This window comes from Lepisma saccharinum, chromosome 7, assembly GCF_977018435.1.
Source record: "Lepisma saccharinum chromosome 7, izLepSacc3.1, whole genome shotgun sequence".
Classification (NCBI taxonomy): Eukaryota; Metazoa; Arthropoda; class Insecta; order Zygentoma; family Lepismatidae; genus Lepisma; species Lepisma saccharinum.
In genome coordinates, this window is record NC_139235.1 from 22,344,022 (window position 1) to 22,371,978 (window position 27,957).

At 37.6% G+C, this 27,957-nt stretch overlaps 1 protein-coding gene across 3 annotated transcripts in view; it reads right to left on the bottom strand.

Moving 5' to 3' along the window:
• Positions 1–2,702: 2,702 nt before the first annotated feature.
• LOC145989765 (MBT domain-containing protein 1-like) overlaps positions 2,703–27,957 on the bottom strand; it is a 65,892-nt gene continuing 40,637 nt past the window's right edge. The window contains exons 9-16 of one of the 3 annotated variants that reach the window (XM_083125075.1): positions 27,260–27,384; positions 25,725–25,984; positions 23,022–23,252; positions 18,613–18,847; positions 15,922–16,101; positions 8,236–8,396; positions 6,920–7,078; positions 2,703–3,774 (exon numbers count right to left, since the gene is read on the bottom strand). In XM_083125075.1, the coding sequence (XP_082981201.1) occupies positions 3,604–3,774; positions 6,920–7,078; positions 8,236–8,396; positions 15,922–16,101; positions 18,613–18,847; positions 23,022–23,252; positions 25,725–25,984; positions 27,260–27,384 (1,522 nt within the window). In that variant the 3' untranslated portion in view covers positions 2,703–3,603. Of the gene's footprint in view, positions 3,775–6,919; positions 7,079–8,235; positions 8,397–15,921; positions 16,102–18,567; positions 18,848–23,021; positions 23,253–25,724; positions 25,985–27,259; positions 27,385–27,957 lie in introns of all 3 variants that reach the window. The other 2 variants (XM_083125074.1, XM_083125076.1) reach the window with 2 other exon arrangements.

Below are 27,957 nucleotides of genomic sequence, written 5' to 3' on the forward strand. Positions count from 1 at the left end.
TTTGACCTCTGAGAATCGGGAAGAAAGGAATTGCTATCTTGGGGTGGAACGGGTTCTCTCAAAACAAATATCCTGAGCTGCCACATATACTCACACCAACCCTACTGAACTTGTCACCCAATATGACCCCACCTTAACAATATCAGGCACGGCTTACATTCTCTCCTCCCCATTTCCCACAGCAATCTCAACACCAAAAACTATTTCCTGACAAGCCCACAGTTGTTCTTCAACATCCTTCCAAACTGGTCCATAATACCCCTCCAGATTCACACTGCCACTGGCAAATTCACTGTCCACCCTAAAGGGACCTGCCACATGTCAAACCTCATCCCTATGTGCAACATCTGTGGTGGCTTTTACTTGGGGGAAACATACACAGTCCTCAACCTCAGGATCAACAACCAGCGCTCCTCCACCCAAAACCTGTACTTCACTGTTACCATCCACACCAAAAGTCACGACTGCTTACAGCCCTTAGCCTACTCAACTAACACCTCAGTACGGAAAAGATGGGAGGTTCCAGTGCAACTACACCCCTGGTCTGAAAAAAACCACTCGGTAAGTTTCCAAACTAAACCCATCTTCACCCCCAACCCTCTCTTTTCTTAACTTACAAATCCAAACCACCCTACTCCCCCCACCTTAGTTTTTCTACAAGTCTGGTGAGAGAACAAAGTTTTCCTGTACCAACTACGTCTTTTCTCTAGACCTGGTAACTCTGCACGTTGAACACTCGCTTGTTTCCACCATCTTTTTTGCTATTACTGACGATGCAGCTTGTGGCTACCAGATTCTGGTGTTTTTTTATGTTTGTACCAGAACTACAATAAAAGACTGATTAACTGCAGTCATCCAAAACAGAGAAGGCTTGAAGAACCAAGAAAAGTACCAGCTTGGAACCTGAGTGCATTTAGAGATGATTTGAGATCTTGCTTCTGATGGTTCTGGGTCCAATTCCTGGCCTTTTTGTTCCTTTCTAAGTGTCCCTCCAATAATTGAATCTAACAATCCTTCATCCTAATTGTGGTTAGCCAAAAGCAGCAGAAGAGCAACTCAAAATAGAAAAGAACAGATGAGCACATTGGTTGTAACAGGTGGAAGGTGTCATATCGCAAAAGACAGAAAAAGTGGAGTTGAGGCAATACTGATGCTGGTGCCAATATATGAACTGGCTAAGCATGATAAGCACATCAGAGATAGTGTCGAGGATGAATGTTTCCAAACATATTTTCATGCAGTGAAGCCCTTTTGCTTTTGCACTGCAAACTGATTGCAAAGGTGTGACATTTATTAGTCACAGCAGTTAGGAAACATTGATTGATTTGGTGTTTTAAGTCCACTTTATACACAGTAAGGCTAGTCGGGACTGGGAATACAGTTTAAAGTAGGATTTGAACCACTATGTGCCTCCACCGGGTATGGAACCCAGGACCCCTTGATTACAAGGCCACGATGGAACCACTGCACCATCGGGGATGCCCTGCAGTTAGGAAACAGAAAGATGATGTGTACCATACATCAACGTAAAGACTAGATTTTGGAGAATATCTGGATACTTTTACTCATTCCTCACAGATAAGGTTAGTGAAGAAATAACATTAGAAAATCAAGTAGTTTTTCAAGAAACACGTCAACAATTTACTACAGGAACATCAATATAATCTTTACACTGATATATGATAGACATCAGTATTTTGTTTCCTAACTTATGTCACAATAACAAATGATAACTTTCTACGATCAATTTTCACCACGTAAAATATCTTCATATTTTTTTAAAATATGGACAAAACTTATAATGCACCAAAAGCTTAAATTTGTCATGAGTTTCCTAAAAAATACCTGATTTTCTTATGTTATTTTTTAAATTAACCCCTCATCTGTAAGTAAATTGTAAAATATCTATATATTCACCAGAATCAAATCTTTACACTTGATGTGCAATACACTTCTCTATTTCACTTGCTAACTGCTGTCACTGTTAACAAAAGTTATCACTTTCCAATACACTTTCAATGCAAAAGCATAGGAGGAACTAGGTTGAAAGTTTTGTTTTGAAACATACATCCAGGACATCGGCTGCTAGTGATTGACTAGTATTGACCGGTATCGATACATCGATATCAATATCTGCTTGGCTCCAATAACTATAAAATAATTCTATACCTTTTGAAAGAAAAAACAAAAACTAATGGTCTTCAGTGACCTGGCAAAATTGATAGGTGAATGAAATAATTTTTCACAAAAGACATGGAATTATCATCTATTTGTGCTGCAATTTTAATATTCCAATTACCTCTTACGTAGTTCACCAAATATTTTAAAGCAAAACTCTGGTCTGCTTCACTGGCACAGGCTAACAACCCAGTGTGGCGATAATAATCCTCCTGGTTTCAATACAACACAATATTAAGTTGTTGTTTTTTTCAAGAATTTTAAGTAAATCCCTGTAGCGTTAATTTTTTATCGGCTCAAATTCAACTATTCCTACTTATTTTTAATTTAGATGATGGAAATTGACAAACAACACTTGCAAAGGAACACGATACCCAGGCTGGTCTGGGACTTCCAAACCTTCAATGGCAAGATCATGATTGGCCACTGAAAGAAGCATGTGATAAACTGAACCATTACCAACACATTCAGGAAAACATAGTCAAACCTATTTTATAAGGAAACTTATTACTGACCAAAGAGTACACTTTTTCAGTTCTTAGCAATAGAAAGACCTTACATTTCTGTGAAATGTAAAAGGCTGTAGAATGGTAAAAAAAAATTAAACATTTTACATATGGGGCTTCAAAATTTTTAATGCTATAGTACTTTGATACTTAATGACATGAGAATATCATCGCGTAAATCATTATGCAAAATGAACTTCCAATATACATTTACCAATTAAGTCACAGACTTCTTATAAAAACATTCTGCACTGTAATAAAAATATTAGACAACTCTTGTCTAAAAATCCATTTTTCTGGTTGCAGAATACTCATGGCTGATATTTATAGATTTGCAATTAATTGCAGAAAAATTTCAAACATTTTATGTAATGTTTTCTAAATATATAATAAAAGTGTCAAACTCTTATCATCACTCAATTACAAAAAAAAAAAGAAAAGAAAAATGCATTACAGAAATGCAACTCACCTTGTCACATCTAGCAAATCCCTAGCAGTAAATACAAAACCAAACTTATTATGCACATTATAGTGTTCTACATTTTCAACAATGTAAATCCACTATAACAATAATAATAAAAAAAAAGTCTTGGACTTAGCATTACGTAAGGTTATGTAAAACAGCTGTAGTGGTACGAAGTTGACACAGTCACAACACAAATAATTATTATAATTATCCTCACGAATACTTTACAAATGTGAAGAATTATATATATATATATATCGCTCCAATAAAAATTATCTCACTGTATCGTACAAATACAAGAAAGGATACCATCGCTAGCACATTATGCCAAATGGCATTCTACATGGGTAGCTTTACATATATGTAATCACTACGTACTCATTCACACAAACTTTCATACTGAAAAATACATACACGTACACTCAGAAAAGAACCACACACATTCTATAGGAATCAAGATAGAATCTTCTTCAAGTTAGCTTTCAATCTTTCTTGAGCAGGATTTACTTTGATCTTCAATTGTTGAATGAGATCGTATATTTTCAACGAGGGGCCAACCTTCATGCCCGTTAAGTCTATTATCTGGTCTTTGGATAGAGTGAGGAGAGTTTTCCCATCTATTTTCTGGAAGAAAAAAAATAAACATTATTTATATTCATAGCACAACAAAGTTAAATTCTTATATACATATGCAATTACATGTACGTCACGCTCAAATGTGTGTTTATACCAAATTTTGACCAATACTGATAAAGTACCGATACTAATTACCGATATTCTACCGATCCAAAATAAACTTCTAAATGGTCCTCGAAGAACCTGAGAAGTTAATTGACCTAATTAATAAACGTTTGTTTCCAGGTGACTGCAGTGCAAAAGAAGTTGCATATTTAGACATTTACTTTTTCAAAAAGTAGGGAATTGAGATTATTCATAAAAATTATAACAAAATGGCAGAATTTTGCACTAAATTATAAGATATTTATAGATATATCAGATTGGTAAAAAGATCGGTAATTTTACCGATACATCGATATGCCTATATGCAGAGCTTGAAAAATCCCAGTCGTCAGGTCGCCATGGCGACTAAAAATTTCAGCCTGGCGACTGTGATGTTTTGCTGTAATATGTATGAAATTTTGATGATTCTAAGTTCAAATTGCAGTACAGCGTAAGTTAGCAAATGATTATTTCTTTTATCAACGTTGTGAACATTCCGCAGAGTCAGTAACAATTTCTTACCACTTGTCCCCCAACACCCCATTTCCTGCTTTCTCAAATAATTTAGCGATGTTTTGAATACCGTGATGCTCAGCATCTTATACAGAGTGTTTCAAAAGTCGGACAACACAAACTTTGGAAATGTATATCATGAAAACCGTAAGAGATATTTACACCGGGTTTTCTGCATTATAAAGCTTCGTCCATTGAGATATTATTTAATGCTTAAAATTATCAGTTCACAGAAAGCAGCATTCACATTTTTCCAGAAATGAACTTCTGAGTAAGAAAAATATGTAAGAAATTATCGAAGGGTCATAATTAGCCATTTGATGACTGATGCCATGTCAGTCTGTGTTTTGCGACCAATGTTGGTCATGTGCAACATTTGATGAATTTTTAACTGGCGATTTTATGGGTTGAGTGAAAAGTGCCATTTTTGGGACATATCTCCAAATATGGCAACACTAGAAGGTCGAAATATTGCCAACAGTCACATGCAACATGTGTCTAAGTATTGGCTATACATCTACGTGAAAAATCAAGATTTTGTGCAGAAATTGGACTCTTGAGAGAATACTAGGCTGCCCCTGGTTACATTGAATTCTCTTCGGTCACTTTTACCGCTACTGTGCCTGTTTTTTAATTGAGTCAGCATGGCATATTCATTGGAGCAGTGCGTGTGCATTGCTGAAGAGTGTTTTACTACTCATTCTTACACTCATGTGCAAGAGGTATTCCAAGAAAAATGCCCTGCTTCTGCTGTACCTCACAAAGCAACGGTTTTACAACCAGTCAACCACCAACAAATGATCCCACAAATTGTTCAAGAGTTGGTATTTATTGTTGAAAATCAGTTCTCAAGATGTTTTCAGCAAATTAACAATGTATTTGAAAGTAATGTAATTGCTTTTATTTAGATAGATGCTAACATAAATTTATGAACCCACTGATAGCCTACAGGATTATTTTAGTGCATAAAACCCGGTGTAAATATCTCTTACGATTTTCATGATATACATTTTCAAAGTTAAGATTGCACAACTTTTGGAACATACTGTAGTATGCATAATAGCTAGTAGGTGGTTTCCTGGTGCCTGACTTTGAGAAAATTTTTCGAGCACTGCCTATATGTATAGGTGATATACATATAGAGTACCGATTAATCTGTCCAATCCCTTGTTTATACACATTATAAAACGTGAGAATAGTCCAAATCAAGTGAAATGAAAGCATATAATGTTTCCCCAAGGAAAAAATCATGCATGCATGTAAAAATCTGCCCCTATTTATTAGACAACACGTGATATCAGCACACAGATCAAGTGAACAGTGCAAGTGGCAGTCAGGCTTCTGAAATAGGTGTTTCTCAGGATGTGGCCTGAGGAAATTACAAAATTTCATCAGATCAAGTGGTTGACAACTAACTTAAACTTAATTTTATACTTGTCAACAAGTCTAGACATAATCAAACTAGAGTGGAACCTCAATTTTACGTTTTTCAGGGGACCAAGCCGGAAAACTTACAATGCGGGAAAATATAAAATCAAGGTAAATTTTCTAGCATTCTGTTATGTCGGGACCATCAAGATTGAATGTATAATGCAGGAAAATGTATAATCGGGAACAAAAAATCAGGGTTCCACTGTATTACCTTTGATGATTATGTCATAATTTATTTATTAATATTTAATTTCACATTAGACATTAATTAATGAATGAACTTAAATACATTAGAAAGGTATTTACTAGTAATAACTGTTGGGATCAGGGTATAGACTTTTAGGAAATGAATTTACCAGGCTGTGGTGGTCACATGAAGGTTGAAAACTACTGATCTATGCAATTTCAACCATGGCATGATAGTCAGCAGGTGACACCAGCTATTACTTTCACCATCATCGGGTTTTGGAGGCTTAGTATTTCACGATTGCACTGTGAATGGGTTAATGGAAGCCTCCAGGGATGACTGATGTAGTGTGCAAGCAAGCAGGACACCCATAAGGGTACGAATCGTCATATGAAAACCCAAGGGGTATACCTCCAATTTATCAAATTTACAGGAGAGGAAATAATGTATCCTTAGGAATAGCTATGTTATACTCTAAAAAAAATAGTAGATACTGTAAATTGGCGATACATGACTCCACCTTACTGTTAAGGATTAGAAGTAGATATATGTCAATCTGACTCCAAAAAGAGTTCGTCAGAGGAGATTATTTAAATGAAACTGAAAACAGCATTTCCCTTGGTCATCCTGAACCGCACGTCACAACTCATCATTTGTCAAACGTTATAGGAATGGAATATCTATCCCATTAACATCCTACCAGATATTGGTTGCTGTGCCTAAAAAAGTAGATGACCAGGGTGACCTAATTCATCTGATATGAGCAACCAAGTGTATTATTTTCACATTCTCCCAATGAAGTGTGATTCCGGGATTTCCAGAAACAACTTCTAACATTTTGATATCCTACCATAATCCAATTATATCCATAGTCAAAAGATAAACAAAGTAAATATCAAAATTTATTCTATAACTTACCCGTCGACTAAAACTGTCACAGTACGCAGCACAGTCATTGACACGAAGAAACTGAGCTACGTCAAATACATTCCAAGCCAGCGGAACTATTTCTCCAGTTTCAGAGCTTCCCGTGGCATCTATCAGTCTAGGAATGAACTTTCCTGTAGTGTTTGTACTCTGCAACACAAAAAAGGTACATGGTTTACAAAAAGTGTCTGTGGTTTACACATGTTTCAAAATTAACATTTAAAATTTCCGTTGCTTACCCACCCAGATTTTCATAATGAATAATTGCTGTAATTAGTTAATTACTTACCATTCCTTGAATGTTCGCACAACCGCTATTAAATTTACTGCAGCATTTTTAATGTTTTAAACTCCATAAAAGGTAAGTATGGTTTGACTTTATTTGTTTATGCAGTTAATTTAGTTTATCAGCAATGATATGCACATAAATTCATTTATACATTTACCCACTGTTTTAAATTGAAAATAATAATAATAATAATGATAGAATTATTTCTCTTGTAGTTTGTGGTTGTTACAGCATGTAAATTCATAAACCAATTCATTGTTGTAACATTTCGGGAGAATACTCTATCCATCAGACATTTATTTTTAGTTTGATTAATCAATATTCTGCCAAAACATTACGACAAAAATTGCGTTTATATTTTTTTTCTTGTATGTACGCATTGCTTGCATTATAGAATTATTTTCCTGTAGTTTACGGTTATTACAAGCATAAGAAAACAGTTTTTCTTTGTGACGTTTCAGGAGAACACACGCTCCTTTCATCAGACATTTATTTTCATTTTGACTTTTTTTTGTCTGATGAAAGGAGCGTGTGTTTTCCTGAAACGTCACAAAGAAAAACTTTTCTTATGCTTGTAATAACCGTAAACTACAGGAAAATAATTGTTTATATGCTTGTAACAATTTAAACTACAAGAAAAATACAGTAGCGTACAAATTAATTTGAACAAGATACACATTTTGTCATTTAATGCAATTGCTGAAATATACATAACTATACATGTATTTAGAAATAATACCCTTAGTACTTTAGGTGACCTTCCTTGTTCGTAATCACATCTTTTACACGTTTCGGCATGGATGACACTAAATTTGCACAAATGTTTTTAATTTCTTCATCATGGTACCACACGTTAACAAGGGCACAAAGCATTTTCTCCTTGGTTGAACAATCCACTTTTGACATCCTTCTCTTGCAGATTTACGTCAGGTGAGTTTCCTGGCCAGGAGAGTACTTGTACATTGTTATTATCAAAGAACTCATTGACAGAAATACCTACTTAGAATCTTGTACTTACATTAATGTAAGATGTGGCAGTTCGCTCACGAGGTAGACTAGGAGGTGGGGGAGGCTGGTTTGGCTCTGAAGGAACTGGCAGGGACTGATCCGGACCAGCCGGTTCCTGTCCCATTTCTGGTTCTCTGCTCGGAACTCCGTTTCCTTCAGGCAAAGACTCTCCTACAAGAGAAATTGTTATTAGGAACAAATTAACATCACTTTCTCACTATTCCTTTAATAGATGGTAAAATAATCGTAGCCAGACAACCCCAATCTTAAGATCTCAACATGGTCTATTTCTATTAAAAATGGTGTATAGGACTGACCAATACTGGTCATCAACTAGTAACGGCTAGGAACATGATACTTTCTGTTATCAGAACACGGCATGATAGATTAGACAATAAGTTGTTAACGGCATGGAATAAATTTTCATGAACACAAAATAGTGAAATTGATAGCTTGTTACAAAGAAGTGTAGAACTATGGTAAGTTATTAAGGATAGATTATTTTCCCCATAGGTTATTTCTTTACCACGGTGTCTACAATTTTGTAAAAAAAAATAATAATAATAAAAAAAAAAGAAATCCCTAACTCTTCCAAGTACAGGAAAACCTCGTTAATACGATATTGGTTAATACGAAGTACCCTTTAATCCGAAGTTCTTTCCATTCCCCAGCCGATAAGATAGGATTTATAATGTATTTCAGTACGGATAAATCGAAATACGGATAATTTTTAACACGAAGTTGTTTACAAGACCCTTCCGCAAAACTGGTTTCGCTTAATTCGAAGTAGACACCTGCGTAAGTCGACAAGAGAAGATCGAATGTGGAGAGAGCTTGGATGTTATTTTAACTTGACCTTGACATGTTTCCTTGTCCTAAGAGCTGCTGACAACTCTAGGGAAGCAGCCCGAAATGCCTGCTGGACATTGACATTCTTTGTCAATGTGTATGGCAGGTCAAGCTCTTTCCCCGCTGAATGCGCCACCTTGGAAATATTCACCAGTGCTAGATGAGAAATGCGAGATAAGATCGCACAAATGTTCCAAAATACAAGACGCATGACGCCTGGAAGTCTCACCCATCTGTCTACCTCTGAGCTCAAGATACAGCAATTTCCCGTGAGCGAGCAACTTTTGGCCTGGTAGCCGACAACTTCCGGTAACCACTTTAATTAAAAGCGTGGTCTTTGTGCCCTGTAGAACTTCATTAAAAAAAGGGAAACTGTTACAGATAATCAAAGCCGTATAGACAAACTAGAGATCGTCAACCCGCTTAATGCCTTGTCAACTAGGTTTCCCGCAAAAGTTGACGTCGATCTTACGTATGTTGCAACTCCCGTTTCCCGCTTCATACGTTTCCCAACTGTGCCGGTCATAAAATTTGCCAAAACAGTGTTTTGTTGTCTGAGTGACTTCTCCCCTTTATCAGCAAACCAAGGGGGGGGGTTCCATTGCTAATTGTTTCGGCCACGATTTTCTTGCTCGTGTGCACACACGGGCTCCTTTCCTTTGGCGTCTAAAGAAAATTTCCTTTGGCGTCTAAAGAAAAGCAAACAGTTCTGAATACCTTCTTTAAAACGAACAAAAACTGCATGATAAGTACAATAAATGTGACCCCCTTCCTTCCCCTACAACAGCTCATTATCCGCCACTGGTGTGCATGGTAATGTGATAATTTGCTGATAAAAGTTCCGTCTGCCTTATCTTTAAAATGACGATGATTTCCCTTCAGCCACCTGCTGCTCTAACTTCCAGCCGGTCTCATTGTGTTTAGGCTGCAGCTGGCGCCAGTGTTTAGTCTAGCGTCTGGAAAGCTCTCACTTGCCGATAACTGCAATGACTCATCTAGTGCGAAGGAATAAGCGTCATTGTTTTGAATCTCGCAAAGCCATATAATCCCCGCTTTTCTTCAGAACCATTAGCGTGCTGCTGTTAAAAAAAAAAACCCGCAATGCTCAATGTAGGAATACAGGAAAAGTTTTGGCGGAGCGAGTGTTTGACCTCCAGAATACTCCTGAAACCTACAATAAATTGTCGATTAATCTGAAAATACGCAAGTTTCGTAAAGCTTGTTTTTAGTTCTTTTTATGCTGATGAGCTAAGCGGGACTAAATATACAGTTTAAAGTGGGATCCAAACCAGAGTGATTATCGAGTGCGGCACTGTTTAATGTGTCCTAGGATACACATTCGGTGCAAACAGATCGCAAGTTGTGTGTTTACTTTTTCAGCGTGGATTACAATGCAAGTTGAGGAAGAGTTTGAACTGATCCCTGCAAAAGGGGAGGGGGGGGGGCGAATATGAAGTTAACTGAAGAAAAGAATACGTGACTTTTTTTTACGATGTGTTTTAGACAGCCGAACCAGAATGAAATTTACAGCCCCGATTTTTTTGTTTTGTTTTGTGCCAGGGAAAGGTTGTGTTCTCTCCCAAGAGAATCTTCTCATACCAGTTAATCCTGTAACGGACAATGTTAAATCCAATATTCATTCTGTCCGATTATCTCCCGTCTCTTGCTCGCGCCAGTGTGACTACTGTCAAGATTCTTCCGAGTTTCACTTCTTGCAATAAACGAGATTGTTTTCCTTTCCGTAGGTCTCCGTGCAAACGGGTTTCATATGAACTAAAATTGTACGAATTTCGGGGAAGAGCAATGACTTTGCACAATTAAAAGAAAATACCGTTTTTTATAAGACTTTTTGCCAGGACATGCATCCTGTGCATAACCGGTTGTATAACTAGGCAGGATAAATGGTGTTAACCGTCTCCTTGGAATCTTTGTGTCCGTGTTAAGCTCCGTGTTCTCATTTTGTGTAACATTTGTTACACTTTCTTTAAAATGTACAATATTATTATATAGTACATATAAAGCTTATTTTCTGAGCTACCACCAAGTATAAAACATCATTTGTGGGGGTAATTTATACTCTACTTTATTTACACCTGAAAACAGGTGCCACCTTGAAAAGTTTGGATAACTCGAAGTCGTTTAATACGAAGTTGACATTTTTTGGTCCCTTGAACTTCGTATTAACGAGGTTTTCCTGTATTCCAAACCATAAGCAAAAACTTTGTGGCCAGATAACTGGGTATCAATGTTCTTAAAAGTCTGCATAAGCAGTGTTGTAAATACAGGAAATGTTACTGTAAACATGCTCTATTATTCTTGTGTTGACTTTTCAAAACCTGAAATGGAAACGTTCAAACTTAACAAAATTAATCAGTGAAGGTATTATTTACATGCTTTAAAACAATTAAAATTCGGACTGATGAAACAATTTTGATTGTGGGTATTTTTTACCCAGCATGCATCCTTATGTCCTAGGGAAGAGCACACATCCTGCCAGGTTAACGCAGAGATTTTCTGTGTATTTGTAGCAGTGTCCCGACAAAATGTACCACTTGGTTTTCACGATGAAACATACCACCTGGGTTTTCGTGATGAAACGTACCACTTGGGTTTTTGTGACAAAACGTACCACTCAGATCCATTAAATAACTTCAAAATATTTACTCCGCGACAAAAAGTACTTCAAGGAAAAAGCTTGAAATTGCCCTTGACATGTCAGACATTACAACACGGTGCGCTATCCAGCACCCAGTTAGGTTATTCGTTTTACCTCATTAGTCATTACGACTATGATCTCTTAGGTTAGGTTAGGTTCGCTCCAGTACCGGGAGAATGAGGAAATCCATTTGAATATACGGATGGATGTGTGCCACTCTGGCCTTCTTAAAAATGGAGGAAGTTTATGATGAATGGCTGGAAATACACTCTCAAGCCCCAGAATCAGCGAAGCTATAACTCTTTTCTTAGATTACTTCGTGAATAGTTGGTTGCAAAATGCGGAAATTCCAATAACAGGGTGGAACTGTCTAAAGCCTAGATAAAGTGTGATGGAAATCAGGAAAACTAGGTAAAATCGTAATTTCAGTAAATGATTTTTGATGCCGTCCCATCAAGTGGTACGTTTTGTCGCATCGCAAATATTTTAAGACTCATTAGAAGACCCTTCGCAGGTAGCCACTCAGGTGGTAGGTACGTTTTGTCGCCTATTCATTTGTAGCCCATCTCGGTCTGGGGGGGGATTTTCTCTTAATTTACGCTGGGTGTGAACACCCGATGATTTACTTCATGTTATGCCACTGAATGTATGTATAATTATAATAATAATAATAATATAATAACCCATGGCTCAGCCCTCAAAGGGCTTTGGCCTATCTCCCGACTGCCAGTCTCCCTCCCACAATCCTACCTAAAGGTGTGGAGTTCTTCGACCAGTAATGAGGTGACACGGAGTCAGCACGTCAAACCACCAGCCGTTATATGAAATTCTTATGACCGGGTTACTCTACTCACTCATAGCTCCCCAATTTCCTCACGATGGTGGGTTGCCACCGGTCCTATACACAAGCCGAGAACCCAGGCGGACTCACACCAAAGCCCATGATCCAACAGGGTGTCCAAAAAGTCACTCAACCGAGACTGAACGTATGTAACATTTGTACAAAAAGTAACAGATATGAAACTTACACTGGGTATTAACTCTGTGTGGATATTTTTGAAACATTAAAAAGAAAAAAATCATGCTCAGCATGTGAAAAAAGATACTAAGATGTAAAAGTTTTGTACGAAGTAAAAACAAAATAAGAAGCTGTGGAGTCCCTTGCAATAATTTTCAATGCGTATTGATGATCTCTGTGGATATTCATCTAACTGATGAAAGAACAATAAATTTTTACACATTTGTGCGCTTATGACACACAAAAAAGTAGGCTTTTTCTTTTAGATTATGAGGTGTGCTGGCAATATTGGTCATGCCAGAGGGCATTACCAGGTGTGCCCAACACCTGGCTACGTTATTCAATCAATGTACAGATGAAATAAAAAGTCGAAATATTGTACAAAAACTAGCCTACTTACTGTACAAAAACTTAACCGACCTGTCTCTTTGTACGATTGAAAAATATAGCCAGATTTTGGGCACCTGGTACTGCCCTCTAACATGACCAATGCTGCCAGTACACGTCATCTCAAAAAAACACACCTTTTCATGAATATGTCATAATTAACTGCATACATTTTCTAATACATAAAATGCATAAAAAAATAGTTTTTTCATCAGTTTGATATACAGACCATTCCCTGACTTGGCGGCAAGTGGCCCAGTGTCACCGCTTGTCTTTCCCGGTGAAAGAGGTCCGCGACAGTCGCACGCTACAGTCTGTTTTTTTCGCTCTCCCTGCCTTCGCTCTCTTTCCCTTTCTGTTGACGTTGCAGACTGATGCCAGTATAATCCTCCCTCGGAAGTTGTGTTGTGTCATGTCCGTGTTTTGAAGATTGTGGCTTAATATGGCACCACAAACTTTTACATTACAACAAAGGATTTATCTCGTGTTACTTCGGAAAGCGGAATTGTGGAGAAGTGGGATGACGTTTTGCAACGAAATTTCCTGTAGTTTACGGTTATTACAAGCATAAGAAAACAATGTAACATTGACAACATCCATTATATAACAGATTATTTTTGTTTAAAAATTTACTAACCATTGTTATAACTGTATCTTTAGTCAAAATGAAAATAAATGTCTGATGAAAGGAGCGTGTGTTCTCCTGAAACGTCACAAAGAAAAACTGTTTTCTTATGCTTGTAATAACCGTAAACTACAGGAAAATAATTCTATAATGCAAGCAATGCGTACATACAAGAAAAACTAAAAAATAAAGTATACAAAGACAATCCGCACACCATCTGTCAGTTTAAAGAGAGTATTGTACGAGAAATCGGGAGAATTACAGTAGACGAACTTGCACTTGTAAATGCCAATTTCCTTGGGAGATGCCAGGAATGTGTTGCAGCAGAGGGACATCATTTTCAACACCTTCTGTAGTCAAGGTTAGTACACAATAATTTCAATAGCCGACTCTAGAGACTGTTGCGGACCCGTTCACCGACAAGCGCTGATGCCGGGCCGCTTGACGCCGAGTCTCGTAGCGAATGTCAGGGAATGCTCTGTATATATACAAACACACACAGACCATCAATACACATTTAAAATTATTGCAAGCGACTCCACACCGGTTTTTTTTATTCATGTTTGTTTTTACTTTGTACAAAAACTTCACACCTTAGTACTTTTTTCCGCATACTGAATGTTCAGAGTATAATTTTCTTACTTTCGTGAAATTTAGAAGATTTCGCACTTCCGCATTGCATGGCGTACCATTTTGTGAATGAATACAGTGGATCTTCGAAATTAATAGGATTGAACCATTAAATTGTGCAATGCGGAAGTGCGAAATCTTCTAAATTTCACGTAAGTAATTTTAAACCACGTTTACCGCAACCATCATGAATAATTTTCTTGTTTTATGTTTTAAAAACATCCAGATAGGCAAAGTTAATAACCAATGTTAGTTTCATGTCTCTATTGCTTCTTGTACAAAAGTTACATTCGTTCGAAGTCTTGGTTGCATAACTTGTTGGACACACTGTATATTATGACTACAGACAAAAAGACTTAACTCTCTCGCTGCGGTCGTCGCATTTATGCACAGCACGCCACGTGCCTTGCTCTGCGGAAGTCGCATTATTGCGAGTTCATACTTCCACTCGCTGCGGGTGTCGCATTTCTGAAGTACATCGCTTTTAGTAGCCTTCAGACATCTGTAGATACTATTTGGAACTATTTGAACTTGTAGTTTTGTTTATATCCGTATGATGTCCCTAATTACGCCCCCGTTTAGAATACGAGCGTTGAGTGCTCTGACATGTCAGTTTCAAATGCATGTTCGTATGTAAACAACATGGTTTCGTCAAGTCGTCAACACTTGTCTGATAATTATATTACTCAACAGTTGAATCAGAAGGTGAATTAAATTGTGACGATAATAGCGACAGTTTTTATGAGACTTCAATTGGTGACAGTGATTGTGTAGTGTCTGATGAAGAATTTGTACTGCCGTCCGTAACATAATGGAGCAAACTGCAAAGCAGCATTGATCTAGGTGCGGGAAGTTCGACACAGGCAAGTGCTAAGTTACTTGGTGACAGTACAGTATTTAGCACACCATTTTCTTGTTTTAGCAAATATTTCCCGCGCTCAGTATTTGAACACAAAGCAGAACAAACTGAAGTTTTCACCACCCAGTATCTTGATACTACTTACGAATTTCCACGCCGCTCCACCACTCTGTGTCATCCCGTGTTTTGAGAAATACCTTACCATCAGGGACTACAGAATGGTTTGCCAGTGCAAGGAATGACTTTTGTAATTTCTCTATAACATATTTTGCAATGTAATTTTTTAAAATCATTCTTTCTAAAAAAATTTTTTCAAAATTTCAAAATATTTCAAAATATCATACCACCAGGGACTACAGAATGGTATTCCAGTGCAAGAATGAATTTTGTAAGTTCTCTCTCATATATAACGCAATGTAATTGTGAAAACTATTTGTTTATAAAAAAAATATTTTTTCAAATGTAATTACGCAGCCAAGGGATATTGTGTGCCAGAGAATTCCGCAGCGAAAGAGTTAATGAATGGTTGAAGCTAAATGTGTCAGGCTGAAAACTTTCCAGTTACAATACTGGTTACTTGCAATCTCACAGCGATTAATTTCAGTTTAAAGAAATTCTTGCACGTATTTTGGCTAGCATTGTGTACAATTACATGAATTTGTCCACACTCACCTCCATGAAATTCCACTGAGAGTTTAGTTGCCTGTGGTGGGTCTCGGAGGATTCTGTCCGCAACTTTGACACTCCCAACACCGACACCTTTCTTCTTCAATAAAATTCCTACTCCTGCTACTTTCCCCTTTTTATGTCTTCTTCGAGGCTTTTTCTTTATTTTCTTCGCAGGTGCCATAGCTGTAAGGAAAAAATTTCATTCATTCTTTGGTATATACTTTTTTCATTTCTATGCATGCTCAAATTGAATGACAAATTTATATATATTGCAATTTTTTGTTTAACTTTACCCTTTGTACAAAAAAAAAATAATTAAATACAACAAACTTTATGGTGCAACAGCCCTCTGAAGGTCAGACCTGCCAAGCAGTTTTTCATTAGGTGATGCATGATGAGTGCACAGAGCATAGAGGTCATTGCCGATGTTATCTGCTTTTCTAGACTGGCGTCAGCTACTTCTTTTTAAGTAGCTCACAAAATGTTGTCGCAATGTTGGCTTAACACTGATATTTTTGGGCTCCCGCTGGGGATCAAACATGGCACCACTTATGATAAAGGAGCACTACACAGGAGCTCTACCCTTTCTACAGCACAGTGATATTCTCAAAATCTGGTTCAATCTTATAGGTTATTCATTGTGCCACGAATAAGTGTCCTTACCCCATCCCTCTCCATACGTAACACCACAAAGCATGCCATGGCTGATGGTCGAAAGCATTGCCACATCTACTTCCCTCTTCTCGCCTATCAGCAGCCAGCCATCCTCTGGGTACGGCCACTGCTCAAGGGAGCAAGGGAAGATTATCCATTCATGTTACTCTCTCCCTGTCTTGTTTTGGTGGAGGGGGTGGCAAGATGCTTGGCCACTCTGAACTATCATCTCTTTGTTGGTGTGTAATGCACACCTAGATTTATGGCTGTGGTTTTGTCTCCGATTGGGGGAACAGAGGACGTTTAAGAAGGCCAAATACAGCAAGAAGCTTAGAACATAGAACACATGTTGGTGCAGATAAAATTAGCAACAGTACATAAATGACACCATTCTACTACTTCTATTCATTCAAGTTATGTGGAAATTCAAGTAACAAAAATCTTATCTGCATTCTACAAACTGGCCATGAGCGACTATTGATTTGTTGTTTTAAGTCCACTTTATGCACAGGAAGGCTAATCAAGACTGGACCTACAGTTTAAAGTGGGACCCGAACCACTGTGCCATGTGCCTCCACCGGGTATCGAACCTGGGACCCCTTGATTACAAGGCGACGATGTTACCACTACGCCATCAGGGAGGATACCATGAGCGACTATAAATCCACTCCAATCAACCTACAGTTCCATGCAGTTTTTGTTTGCAATCAATTTCACCATCGGTCTGCTAGCTTCTTCAGACATGTACAAGCCAGTGCATGATGGCAAAGCTACCAGACAGGTGGCGAAATCGATCGTGAACAAAAAGTGTGCAGAAAAATTAAGCAAAGTTGATTGGAATGAATTAACTCTATCTGCATAACTGATATAGTTTAGATACTATATATTTTTCGGTATGTCTAAATTAGGTTTCTAACAATTGGTACAATGATTACTAGGGCTGAGCTGATATAATAATGAATATATTCTGATGCGTTTACAGATTTCCATACCGGGCCTCCCCCATGGCGAAGTGTCTTTGCCTTGTAATCAAGGGGTCCCGGGTTCGATACCCGGTGGAGGCACAAGTGGTTCGGATCCCACTTTAAACTGTAGGTCGTCCCGATTAGCCTTACTGTGCATAAAGTGGACTTAAAACAGCAACTCAAACCAAACAGATTCCATACCAAAGATTGGAACAATTTAGAGAAGTTTACAATACTTAGTTATTAATACAAGGGCTGCGTTAATACTGATACATCAATATCGGCAAATACCAGTGGTATTGGTGTCAAAGTATTGGTTGGAATTATTCACCAATATCGGCAGCTCATGTGTGAGTGTTTCATGGGGCAAATAACAGTTTTGCAGAATGCAATTGTCCTGGAAATTTTACGAAATTTTAAATTTAATTTATTTTGCACCAGCATTGGGTGAAAAAAATGCATTTTGTGGTAAAATGGCAGATATTTTATATTTTCCAATGTAATTCCTTGGATGTTTTAAAAGAAACTCTGGTAAATTGTTCCATATAATTTTCCGTGGAATACTTACTTATTAGTATTGATCAATATTTTGAATAACTTTATTCTTACAATCTTAACCAAGTGGTATGGATGAGAATCTAAGAGTATTGTCATTGGTATCCGTATTGGTTCAATCCTAGTTAATACATAAGCATTCCATTGCATCTACAGTGGAACCTTGATTTTACATTTTCCAGAGGACCAAGGAAGGGGGAAAAATACTTAAAACGTGGGAAAATGTAAAAATCAGGTTTCACTCTTAATAGTATCATCTCTGCTATACAGTCAAAATGCTACAATACTGTTCAATAACCAAATACAAATTCAAAACAAAAGAGTTACAAATCCCGAACCACACTACCTGTACGATGACAACCGCAAATTCCTCTTCCAACGTTCTACGATGCTCCAAATGACTACTTTCAGACTCAAGAAAAAAAAAGAACGAACTATGAAAACCGAACTACTGAAACATAGTCCCTACACTCACAAACACATTTGCCGATATTAGTGCGCTCCTGTCTTCTGAGCCCACCTGCACTCCGCGGACCTTCCAGTTTGTGTCCCACAAGGTGGCACCATCCGACCGGATACATGTCGGGACTTTCGCAGTCGAGCCACTGGTCGTACTCTTCCTCCCAGCCATCGAAGTGGATCTTGAGCAGCCGGCCGATCACCCTAGATACGGTCCCGACGCACACCAATCTTGGGTCCATGAGATCAGCTGCTTCCAACCGCATGCCTACTCGGAAACCATGAGGTGGGATATCCTGTAAGATAGAAGAGAAACAAGACTGAATATGTATATTGCAAAGGTACCAGTGTAGCTTCTATTGAATTAATCTGCTTACCTAGTCTTCTAATTAATATGCTCAAGTGTTAAATTATTGTAACTGATAGTAATTTTAGCATTTGGTATTATTAGGATTCAAGTTGATTATTTTGAACCGATACCAATGGTGATACCCTGAGATAGGGATGGGACAGATCAATCAGTACTCTATTGGTATCGACCAATAGGCAAATTTTTATACTGGTAATTATTACCGAAAATTTTACAGATTCAATATATCTATAATATCTTACAATTTAGTGCAATACCATTTTGTTTATATATATATATACTAATGATGAAGGAGACAGTAAACACTTACCACACGAAGAGAAATTATATTTCGCGATCTGAGTTGCATTTTCAAGTTAGGAGGAGAAAGATTGGCGTTACTTGGAGAAGAGGCACAGAATACTGACCGTAGCGTCTCTATGATCAGTGTTGCCAGAAACAGTTGATAGATGACGAGAAGTGCTTTAACCAGTGTTTACTGTAAGGTGGGTGGGTAATTTTGGGGAGGAGAGGAAAGGGTTCCTGGTTGGCTAGGTTGAGCCTGGGAGTATAGTGGCATGCATGCCTGTTATATAGGCCCTTTCCCATCGCCTGCGGAAAGATGTGTCAGAGCGGGGGGGGGGGGGGGGTAAAAGATGGATGATGGCAACACGGAAGCAGTTATTGAAGGTGGTGTTATGGCTGTTGGTGTGGAGGGTATGTCTGATTTTCGTAATGTGGGGGTGGTATTGGGTGATCTGAGCTGGAGGGTTGGTTTTGGGTTGTTTGGTGCAGTTGTGGGAGGTGGCTCTAGTGATCTGTTTGTTGATGAGGGTGGAGGGGTAGTCACGATTAGTTAGGGCTTGGTGCAGGCGTAGGTTGTAGTTTTGGTGGGATGAGGGGGATGATTTGAGGCGCTGGCCTCCGAGAGCTAGGGAAAATGGGATGGCTTTTTTGGTATGGTATGGGTGTGAGCTGGAGTAGTGGAGATACTGGAGGTGATTGGTCGGTTTGATGTGTATGGAGGTTTCCAAGTGGTCACCCGCAATGTGGATGTCCACATCTAGGAAGGTCACTTGGTCTGGAGTGGAACCAGGTGAATTTGAGGGTAGTGAAGTCGTTCAGTTGGTTTAGGAATGTAGTGAGGGACGGTTCGCCATGTGTCCAGAGGAGAAAATGTCCTCTATGAATCTTAGCCAGAGGAGTGGCTTCAGTTGCTGGGAGTCGAGGAATTCCTGTTCCAGCCTGCCCATAAGGTTGGCATAAGAGGGGGCCATGCGGGTACTCATAGCTATGCCACGTATCTGCAGGTAATGTTGGTCACCGAAGCAGAAGTTGTTGCAGGTAAGTACAAGGTTGGCTAGTTGAATCAAGAAGTGAGTGCTGGGATTGTGGGGTTTGGGTCGGCTATTAAGGAATGATTCCGTGGCATGGAGGCCATGGGCATGGAAAATACTGGTGTAGAGGGATGTGACCAACTGTTGTGAGGACAGTGTTTGGTGGTAGAGATGGTAAGTTGTGGTGTCACGGAGGTAGGAGAGCAGGGCTTGGAGGTGAGAGTCTGAAAGGCTAATATGCATTCAGTGGGTGAATTGTAGCTGGACACAATGGGTCTTCCGGGATTGTTCGGTTTGTGAATTTTCGGGAGGTAGAAAGTGGGAGTGCAGGGGTTGTCAGGTATGAGTGAGGAGATGGTGGAGTTGGATAGACCTTCAGTGGGTCCTTAGTAGACAAAATCCCGAATTTTATCCAGGTGTGTGGTGGATGAATCAACCGTGGTGGGCTTGTAGGTGGATGAATCGGATATAAACGTATCTTACCTCTTATTCCACATATTCTAAATGTCTCAAAATATGCAGCTTCTTTTACGCTGCAAAAGCTTGGTTCATATGGTAACATACGTTTATTAAGGTCGTCCAAGAACCAGTTGGAATTTTATATCAAATCAGTAAAATATCAGTTATTGGTAAATTTTATTTTGGTGCTTTATCGGTATTAACCAAAAATTCATATCAGTCCATCCTTACTCTTAGTGATTCCTACTGATACCAACACTTCAAAATTGTAACAATTCAAAGCAGTTCTGAATAAGTATAAATTTTAATATAAAAGTTTCTAATTGGAACTTTACACACCACAGTTCTACTTTAAAATATTCATAATTTTAAACGAGATGATAATTTAATCATAAAATCCATCTCTCTCTCCACAATGATTATGAAAAATAAGGAAAATTATGCCTTTTGCATAATTTCCACACTGAAAATGTTGAGTGACATTTTTGCAGACTCTCTGAGACTGACATGTATGGGTTACATGTTAACCAATACTTAAAAAAGACAGATGGTATCTTCTAAGCCCTAGTATTAATGGGTAGACTATGTTTAAATTAGCATAGACATTTTAACCTAAGCCTGGATTCCTATACTCACAAAAAAACTGTCCAAATAGGCATGCAAAAAGTGCACAATAATAAGCCTTAAAAATAAAGAAGCAAATAACAGACACTAAACTGCAACACTTAAATAACTAAGAGCCAAAATTTCAAATATTTCACTTCCATAACCATGATTTGAAAGTGTTGGCACAAAATTGCATAATTTTTGTATTACTAAACAAAAATTGTTTATTGGTTTCAAAACAGAACCCTTAAATCTCTGCTGTGTAATCTTCTGCAATAACAGAAGAGTTATTAAAACAACTGCTCAACATGCATGGAATGAACCACACTGAATCCAGTGGAACAATGTAACAGTATTACACAAACAACTAACCTGGAAAAGTCAAAACTCTATAAGTCATCCCAGTGTTGAAGTGAAGCAAAGATGACCCCCTCCCCTCAAAAATTAGAAATACCAGCACAAGTGGAGCAAAAATTAGCAGTTGGATAGCACCCTGGATTTGTAGTAAAACCACAGGTCTTTCAGTTTGATCCTCACCACAGATAAAAACAAATTTGTTCACCTGAAGACAAGAGAAAAGGTGATCTCTCAAAACATATGAGGGGGCGAGTCAAAAGTTAGTTCGTTTTTGCACAAGGACATTGAGACGGGAGACATAAGGCGTAACATTCGACTTATTCGGCAAAGTATAGATGATTCTGTTGTATGGTTTTCTGCCAACATTCAGTGAGAGCCACGATCCCACGACGATACCATTTGGCTGGTTTCCAGGCTGAAAACTCATGCACCTCTGTTTCCACAGCATCCAATGTGTCGTACTGTCATCCTTGCAGGAAATGCACGAGAGAGCGAAACAAATGGTAATAGGATTGCACGAGATCAGGGCTGCATGGGGGATGGGGCAACACATTAATTCCCTTCAAGTCCTGCAGTTTCTGGATAACATTTCGTGACCGGTGACATGGGTCGTTATTCACCTGAAACAATGCTCTCTTCTGATCAATCAATTTTGGATACTTCTGGAGCATAGCATCATGGACCCGCTGCAGTTGCACAGGGTAAAGGTTCCCATCAACAGCACGACTGTCTGGTACAAGTTCCCAGAACAATGGACCAACGATATTCCACCATATGCACAACATGACCTTCTTTCCAAACCATTCCCTTTGAACAAGTGGCATTGTTTCTTGCCATGGCCGCAACCACTGTTTACCACTGGCAGAATATCGTAGAAAGATCCACTTTTTGTCACCTGTGCACGTCACGTGCCCACCCCAAGGTGCTCGTTTGGCTTTCCAGGCTTTTTCTCCAGATTTACTGCTTCCCACATGAAAAGATGAACGAACTTTTGACTCAACCTGGTATTGTTTGAATAGGTATAGTTAAAAGCACTAAACATAAACAATGGATAATATCCAATTAACATTGCATGCTAAATTTAAATGTCTGCACTTCACTTGCTTATAATGAAGAAAGATAAAACTATTTTCTTTATTTTACCACCTGTTTTTATTTTGGTTATTTATGTTCTTTACCTCTTGGGTTAATTGTGATGAGGATAAATGATGAACTGGTGAAACCAGGGTTCAACCATGGGACCTTGACCTCTGGCTTCATATTAAGTTATGCTGACCACTCAAACTACATAATTCATTCTGACCATTGAATGCCTTGAAGGAGACATCAAATAGAAAAAAACAAGTACAAGCTCCTTCTTACCCTGTTGAACAAAGTGATGGGTGCCGTTATGGCACTCGTCTCCTGCAGGTACTTATTCCACTCAAAATCTACTTCATATCCTTTCGGGGGAGTCAGCGGGATGCTGTTGAGTTCGCAGAAGCCAGCTGGGAACACGCATGGAGACGAGGCATGGTAGCAGAACCAGTCTGATCCAGTCTCATCGGAGTCATAGCCGTCAATTCGGATCATGATGTAGCCATCACTCAGCACCTGGAATGTACGTAGTTCTTTGAGTTGAGTAATTACAATGAAAGGCAATAACTAAGTCTGATAGGTTAACATTTAAAAGTAGAGCTGAGCTGTTAAGACTGTTACTGGTTGTGATTTAATCACCGATGCCTGCCAATACTTTCCACAGTCTGGATGTCTTGGGGTCTGCAAAATTTATACATATTCTGAATTAATTTGAATTGTTACAATTTTCAACGATTGGTGTAATGCTATAGGCTCAGCTTTACTTAAAAGTATAAAAATCTCATATTTTTTATTGTTTTATTCTGTCTCTTTATACAATCAAATTTGGCAACTTGGTGTTAAAAATGTTCTGTCCTTATCTTAATTGTTAGGGACATTACAGATGCTAATGTATCATTATTGATTGATACCAGTGGTGTTGATATCGAAAATATACAGAGTTTCCAAGAATTAATGGTGAGGTTTGGTGAGGTTTCAGCAACTGAAAACAGTTTCCACAGTAAGAAAAGAGATGATTTAGGAACTAAAATGAATTCAGCACTAACTGAACAGTCTGTTGGCCATAAAGATTGTTCCTGACATCTAAATGGCTTTGCATCAGAATCACAGACTTGAGTTCCACCAACCACAGGACACAAGCAGCTTTATCTTGTATGTTCTATGTACATCCTGCTGTTATTCCGCTTTCTGTCCTCACTTCCCCCTTGTGCTGCTACTTCCAACCAGGGCGTCGGACTTTTCCAGGTTTTCCAGACTAAAGCCATTAGGGCAATTCATGTATTTAAACATGTCACTATATTTTAGCTAACTAGCTAACACCATACTTAGAACCAAGCTTTTAGAATATTCACTTCATATGTAAACTTGATAAGCAGTGACACTGAAGAGAAATTTACTGTTGGGAAGGGATATCTGAGGTGAGTTTTCATGTAATACTTGGCACATATTAACTTATCGTTAACAAATATTTTTTTTTTATGAAAATAGTAAACAATTATGGCATAAAAAATATAATTAAAATATCATTGCTAATAGATCAGCTTCCATAGTCTATTATCCCAGCAAAACTCTTGTCCTGTGGTTCTTAAAAAAATAAATAAATAAATAATGAAAAAAAAAAAACATTTAGTTGAAGAGGGTTTCATAAATATGTTCCTTAATAAGATTTTGCAGGTTCTTTGAACATGCTTTCAAATAAAGGAAACCTTAAGTCTCTACCATCTTTGGTTTTTGATTTATAGTGGTTTAAAAATTGCATAATTTTCCTTGCATAAATTTTTTTACCAAATAGTTTATTTCTTTGTGAGCTTGTAACACTAACAAATCAACATAAAAGGAAAATATTTCATTTTTGGACATGTCATGTGTTCCTTTAACATATATTTTTCCAGCTGCTTTTGTAATTCTAAGGTGACACATTTATTACTTACCTGTATGATTTGAGATGAAATGACCCATTTGTTGAGGCACATATTTTTGGTAAATGAAAAAGAAAAATTTTGGTACAAAACAGTCAATTTTGGGTTCAAAAGTGCTAGATAAAATAACATTTTGGTTTGAAAATTGTGAATATAATCCTAAATTTGATTTAAAAACTGCACTTATTACACAAAATAAACATAACCCTTCTAACAGCACATTTATGTAGTTAACAGAGTATTAAATTTATTCCTGTATAAAGGGTTCCATTTTTGCTTCTCAAATATTTACAGCAAAATTAATCAATATTCTGTGAATTGTATACCTTGCAGGATAATTCAAAATTCAGAAAGTGTCACATTGATAAGCACTAAATTTCGTATTTAAGAGTCTATTTTGCATATTGCGATTATTTCGCATTATTTCATGACAAAAGAGGGTAGAAAAATGAACCTCACACCTTTCTGAAACATTAAAAATTAACATTACAATGTGTTATTTCACATTTCATGTTTTCGTCAAAAACAAAATATCCATGCCTCTGCCCATTTGTATTAATAATAACATCTACTAAACACAACACAAAAATGTAAAAAGAAAGAGGAAATTCCAATAGCCACCTATTTTAGTAGATCCTACTGTAACTGCTGGTAATACTCAGTGTTAATGAAACTGAAGTATAGTTTGTCAACAATAAGTTTTATATTTCTTGCTAGTAATTTCTTTCTTTCATTGTTCAAAAAACCTACTTCCAGTACATTACTGCAAAAATGTTCATTTTTCAGAATAAGAGTAAATTTCCCTGACTTTTCCCGAATTTCCAAGTTCTCTAGATGGGTAGACCCCCTGAGACCACGTATTACAGGTGAGGTGTAGAATCTGAGCTGCTGAACATAATAAAACAAATGTGTAATGTATCCTTCAAAATAACCTCACAAAACATCCGCATTTAATTCTCGTTAACCCTGTATATAGGAAGTAGTTCCAAAAATAATTGACGAATACACTGGAACCAGTCAATTACCTAGAAACGAGAGCCACGCAAGACACCCAAGCCTTCCCACTAACCTTCATAATTGTAGCAACACATATCGCAGAGAGATTGAGGGGGTCGATGGCCTCCAGCTTCATTCCCTTCTTGAACTCCACGCCAGGCGGAAAATTCAGGGGTTTTGACTGAGCAAACAGTTCAGGCGTGGCGTCATCTTTGTCGTAAACATGGAGGCTGCACCTCTCCAAGTACTCCTCAGATGCTACGATATTATGGCCGACTTGAGTGGCCCACCCCACGGGGTGGATGAGAGGAGAATCCTCATGGCACCAAAATCCTGGAGAAGAAATCGTTCTAAGTTAACACTATCATTCCACACCAAGATATACTGTTCTGTTTGTGTATCAACTGGTGTCGATAAGTAGAAAGAGCTGTGAAACATTATTGAAAATCTGATAAATGGTAGCTTGGCACTGTATATGTAGTACGATTAACACTCAGAATTTTATGTACCAAAAACATGCAAAATGTACGCAGAACTAAGTTTCAATCACTGAAATACGTACAAAAATATACTATAAGTGTATACAGGGTGTCTGAGAAGTCCCTGTACCCCTAAATTATATTACATAGTGCATATTCTCACTTGATATATATAGATAGAAATGTGTGATATTACCTCAATATATATATAACATAAAATATCCCAATGTGTCATATTTTGCAATGTAAATGAGCTATAAAATTGTAACGTGTAATTCCATGATGTAATATAATGAGGGAAAATCATTCAACTGTTAAATGTTCACCATCCATTTTAGGCATGAAATTTTAAATGAAGTAGGCTATTAGTTTAAAAAAAAAAGGATGGAAGAGGATTCTTTTTTTACAAAAGACAACTTCAATATTGCTTTCGTTTTTAACTAATTAGACAAAACTGCATTGTTATATCTATGATTATTGATTGATTGATTTAGTTTATTTTACTTCGGGTTTTGTGCCTCTTGGCTAATTTGCGAAGATGGGGGATGAGTGATGAAATTGATGAATGGACATTCACAAACAACCAAGCCCAAGCGGGATTCGAACCTGGGAATCTATGATTATTATTTGTTGAGATTGATGATAACCACAGATGGAAAAATGCTTTTATATTTACATCAAAGTTCACTATATGAGTACTGCGGCCAATCACAAAGAATTTTTAACAGTTTGTAGTTTCATAGTACTTAGTGGGCAATGATAAATTATCCCCACACTGAAACAATGAGCAAGTGGATAACTACTACTTTATTATGGTTGCTTGTATGACAAGGTACAACCCTTAATCTTCACCATGGGAAACAAATGCTAAATAAATAAATACAAGCCCTTTCGGAACATGAAAACAATGGAGTTTGGGGAAAGGAAAAAAAGATTATTACAGCCTGTCAGATGACACATCATAACAATGAAAATCCATTACATATTTTGAAATTAACTAGTGAAATATGACAAAAACACCCAGGGCAAAGGGATATAGTGGGTTTGCATATTTATGTATCTACTTGTTTGGTACAAGTAACAGCTTAAAACTATCATAAAAGGAAATATTATACAAACATTTACTTACCATTGTCTTCAGGAATTGCATTATGATACCTGACGTGAAGCCTTTTGCCTACAATCTTCTGAACAGTGGCCACTTTAACCTGAGATATCCTATTCTTGTCCACAACCTCCAAATTCAGGCCACATCTGCAAAAAAGCCAGATACACAATAGCAGAAATGATGGATATATCAACAGTGATAGAGAGCTTCTGATTACAAAATTAATGATTAATGCCTGAGCAGATAGCAATGTACTGACATCAGGAGGGTAAATATTATGGATACTGTGCAAATTTTGCAATTCACATTCATTTTGCACCGGTATTGATAAAAGATAAAAACTAACTTTTTGGCCGATCCAAGCGATATTTTAAATAGATGGAAGAACTACTTTAATGACCTCTTAAATGTTCATGTAGGAGATAACTCAGAAGTAAATGAAGTACACATAGCAGAACCATTAGTTCCAGAACCTAACTTGACTGAAGTTAAAGATGCTATTAAAAGGCTAAAGAATAACAAAGCACCTGGCATTGATTTAATACCAGCTGAGTTAATTAAATATGGTGGAAATTCATTAATATGTCAAATTCATAAATTAATTTGTTTAATATGGAATAAAGAAGAGATCCCTCAACAGTGGAAAGAATCCATAATTGTTCCTGTGTTTAAAAAAGGTGATAAAATGAACTGCAATAATTACAGTGGAATTTCTCTAT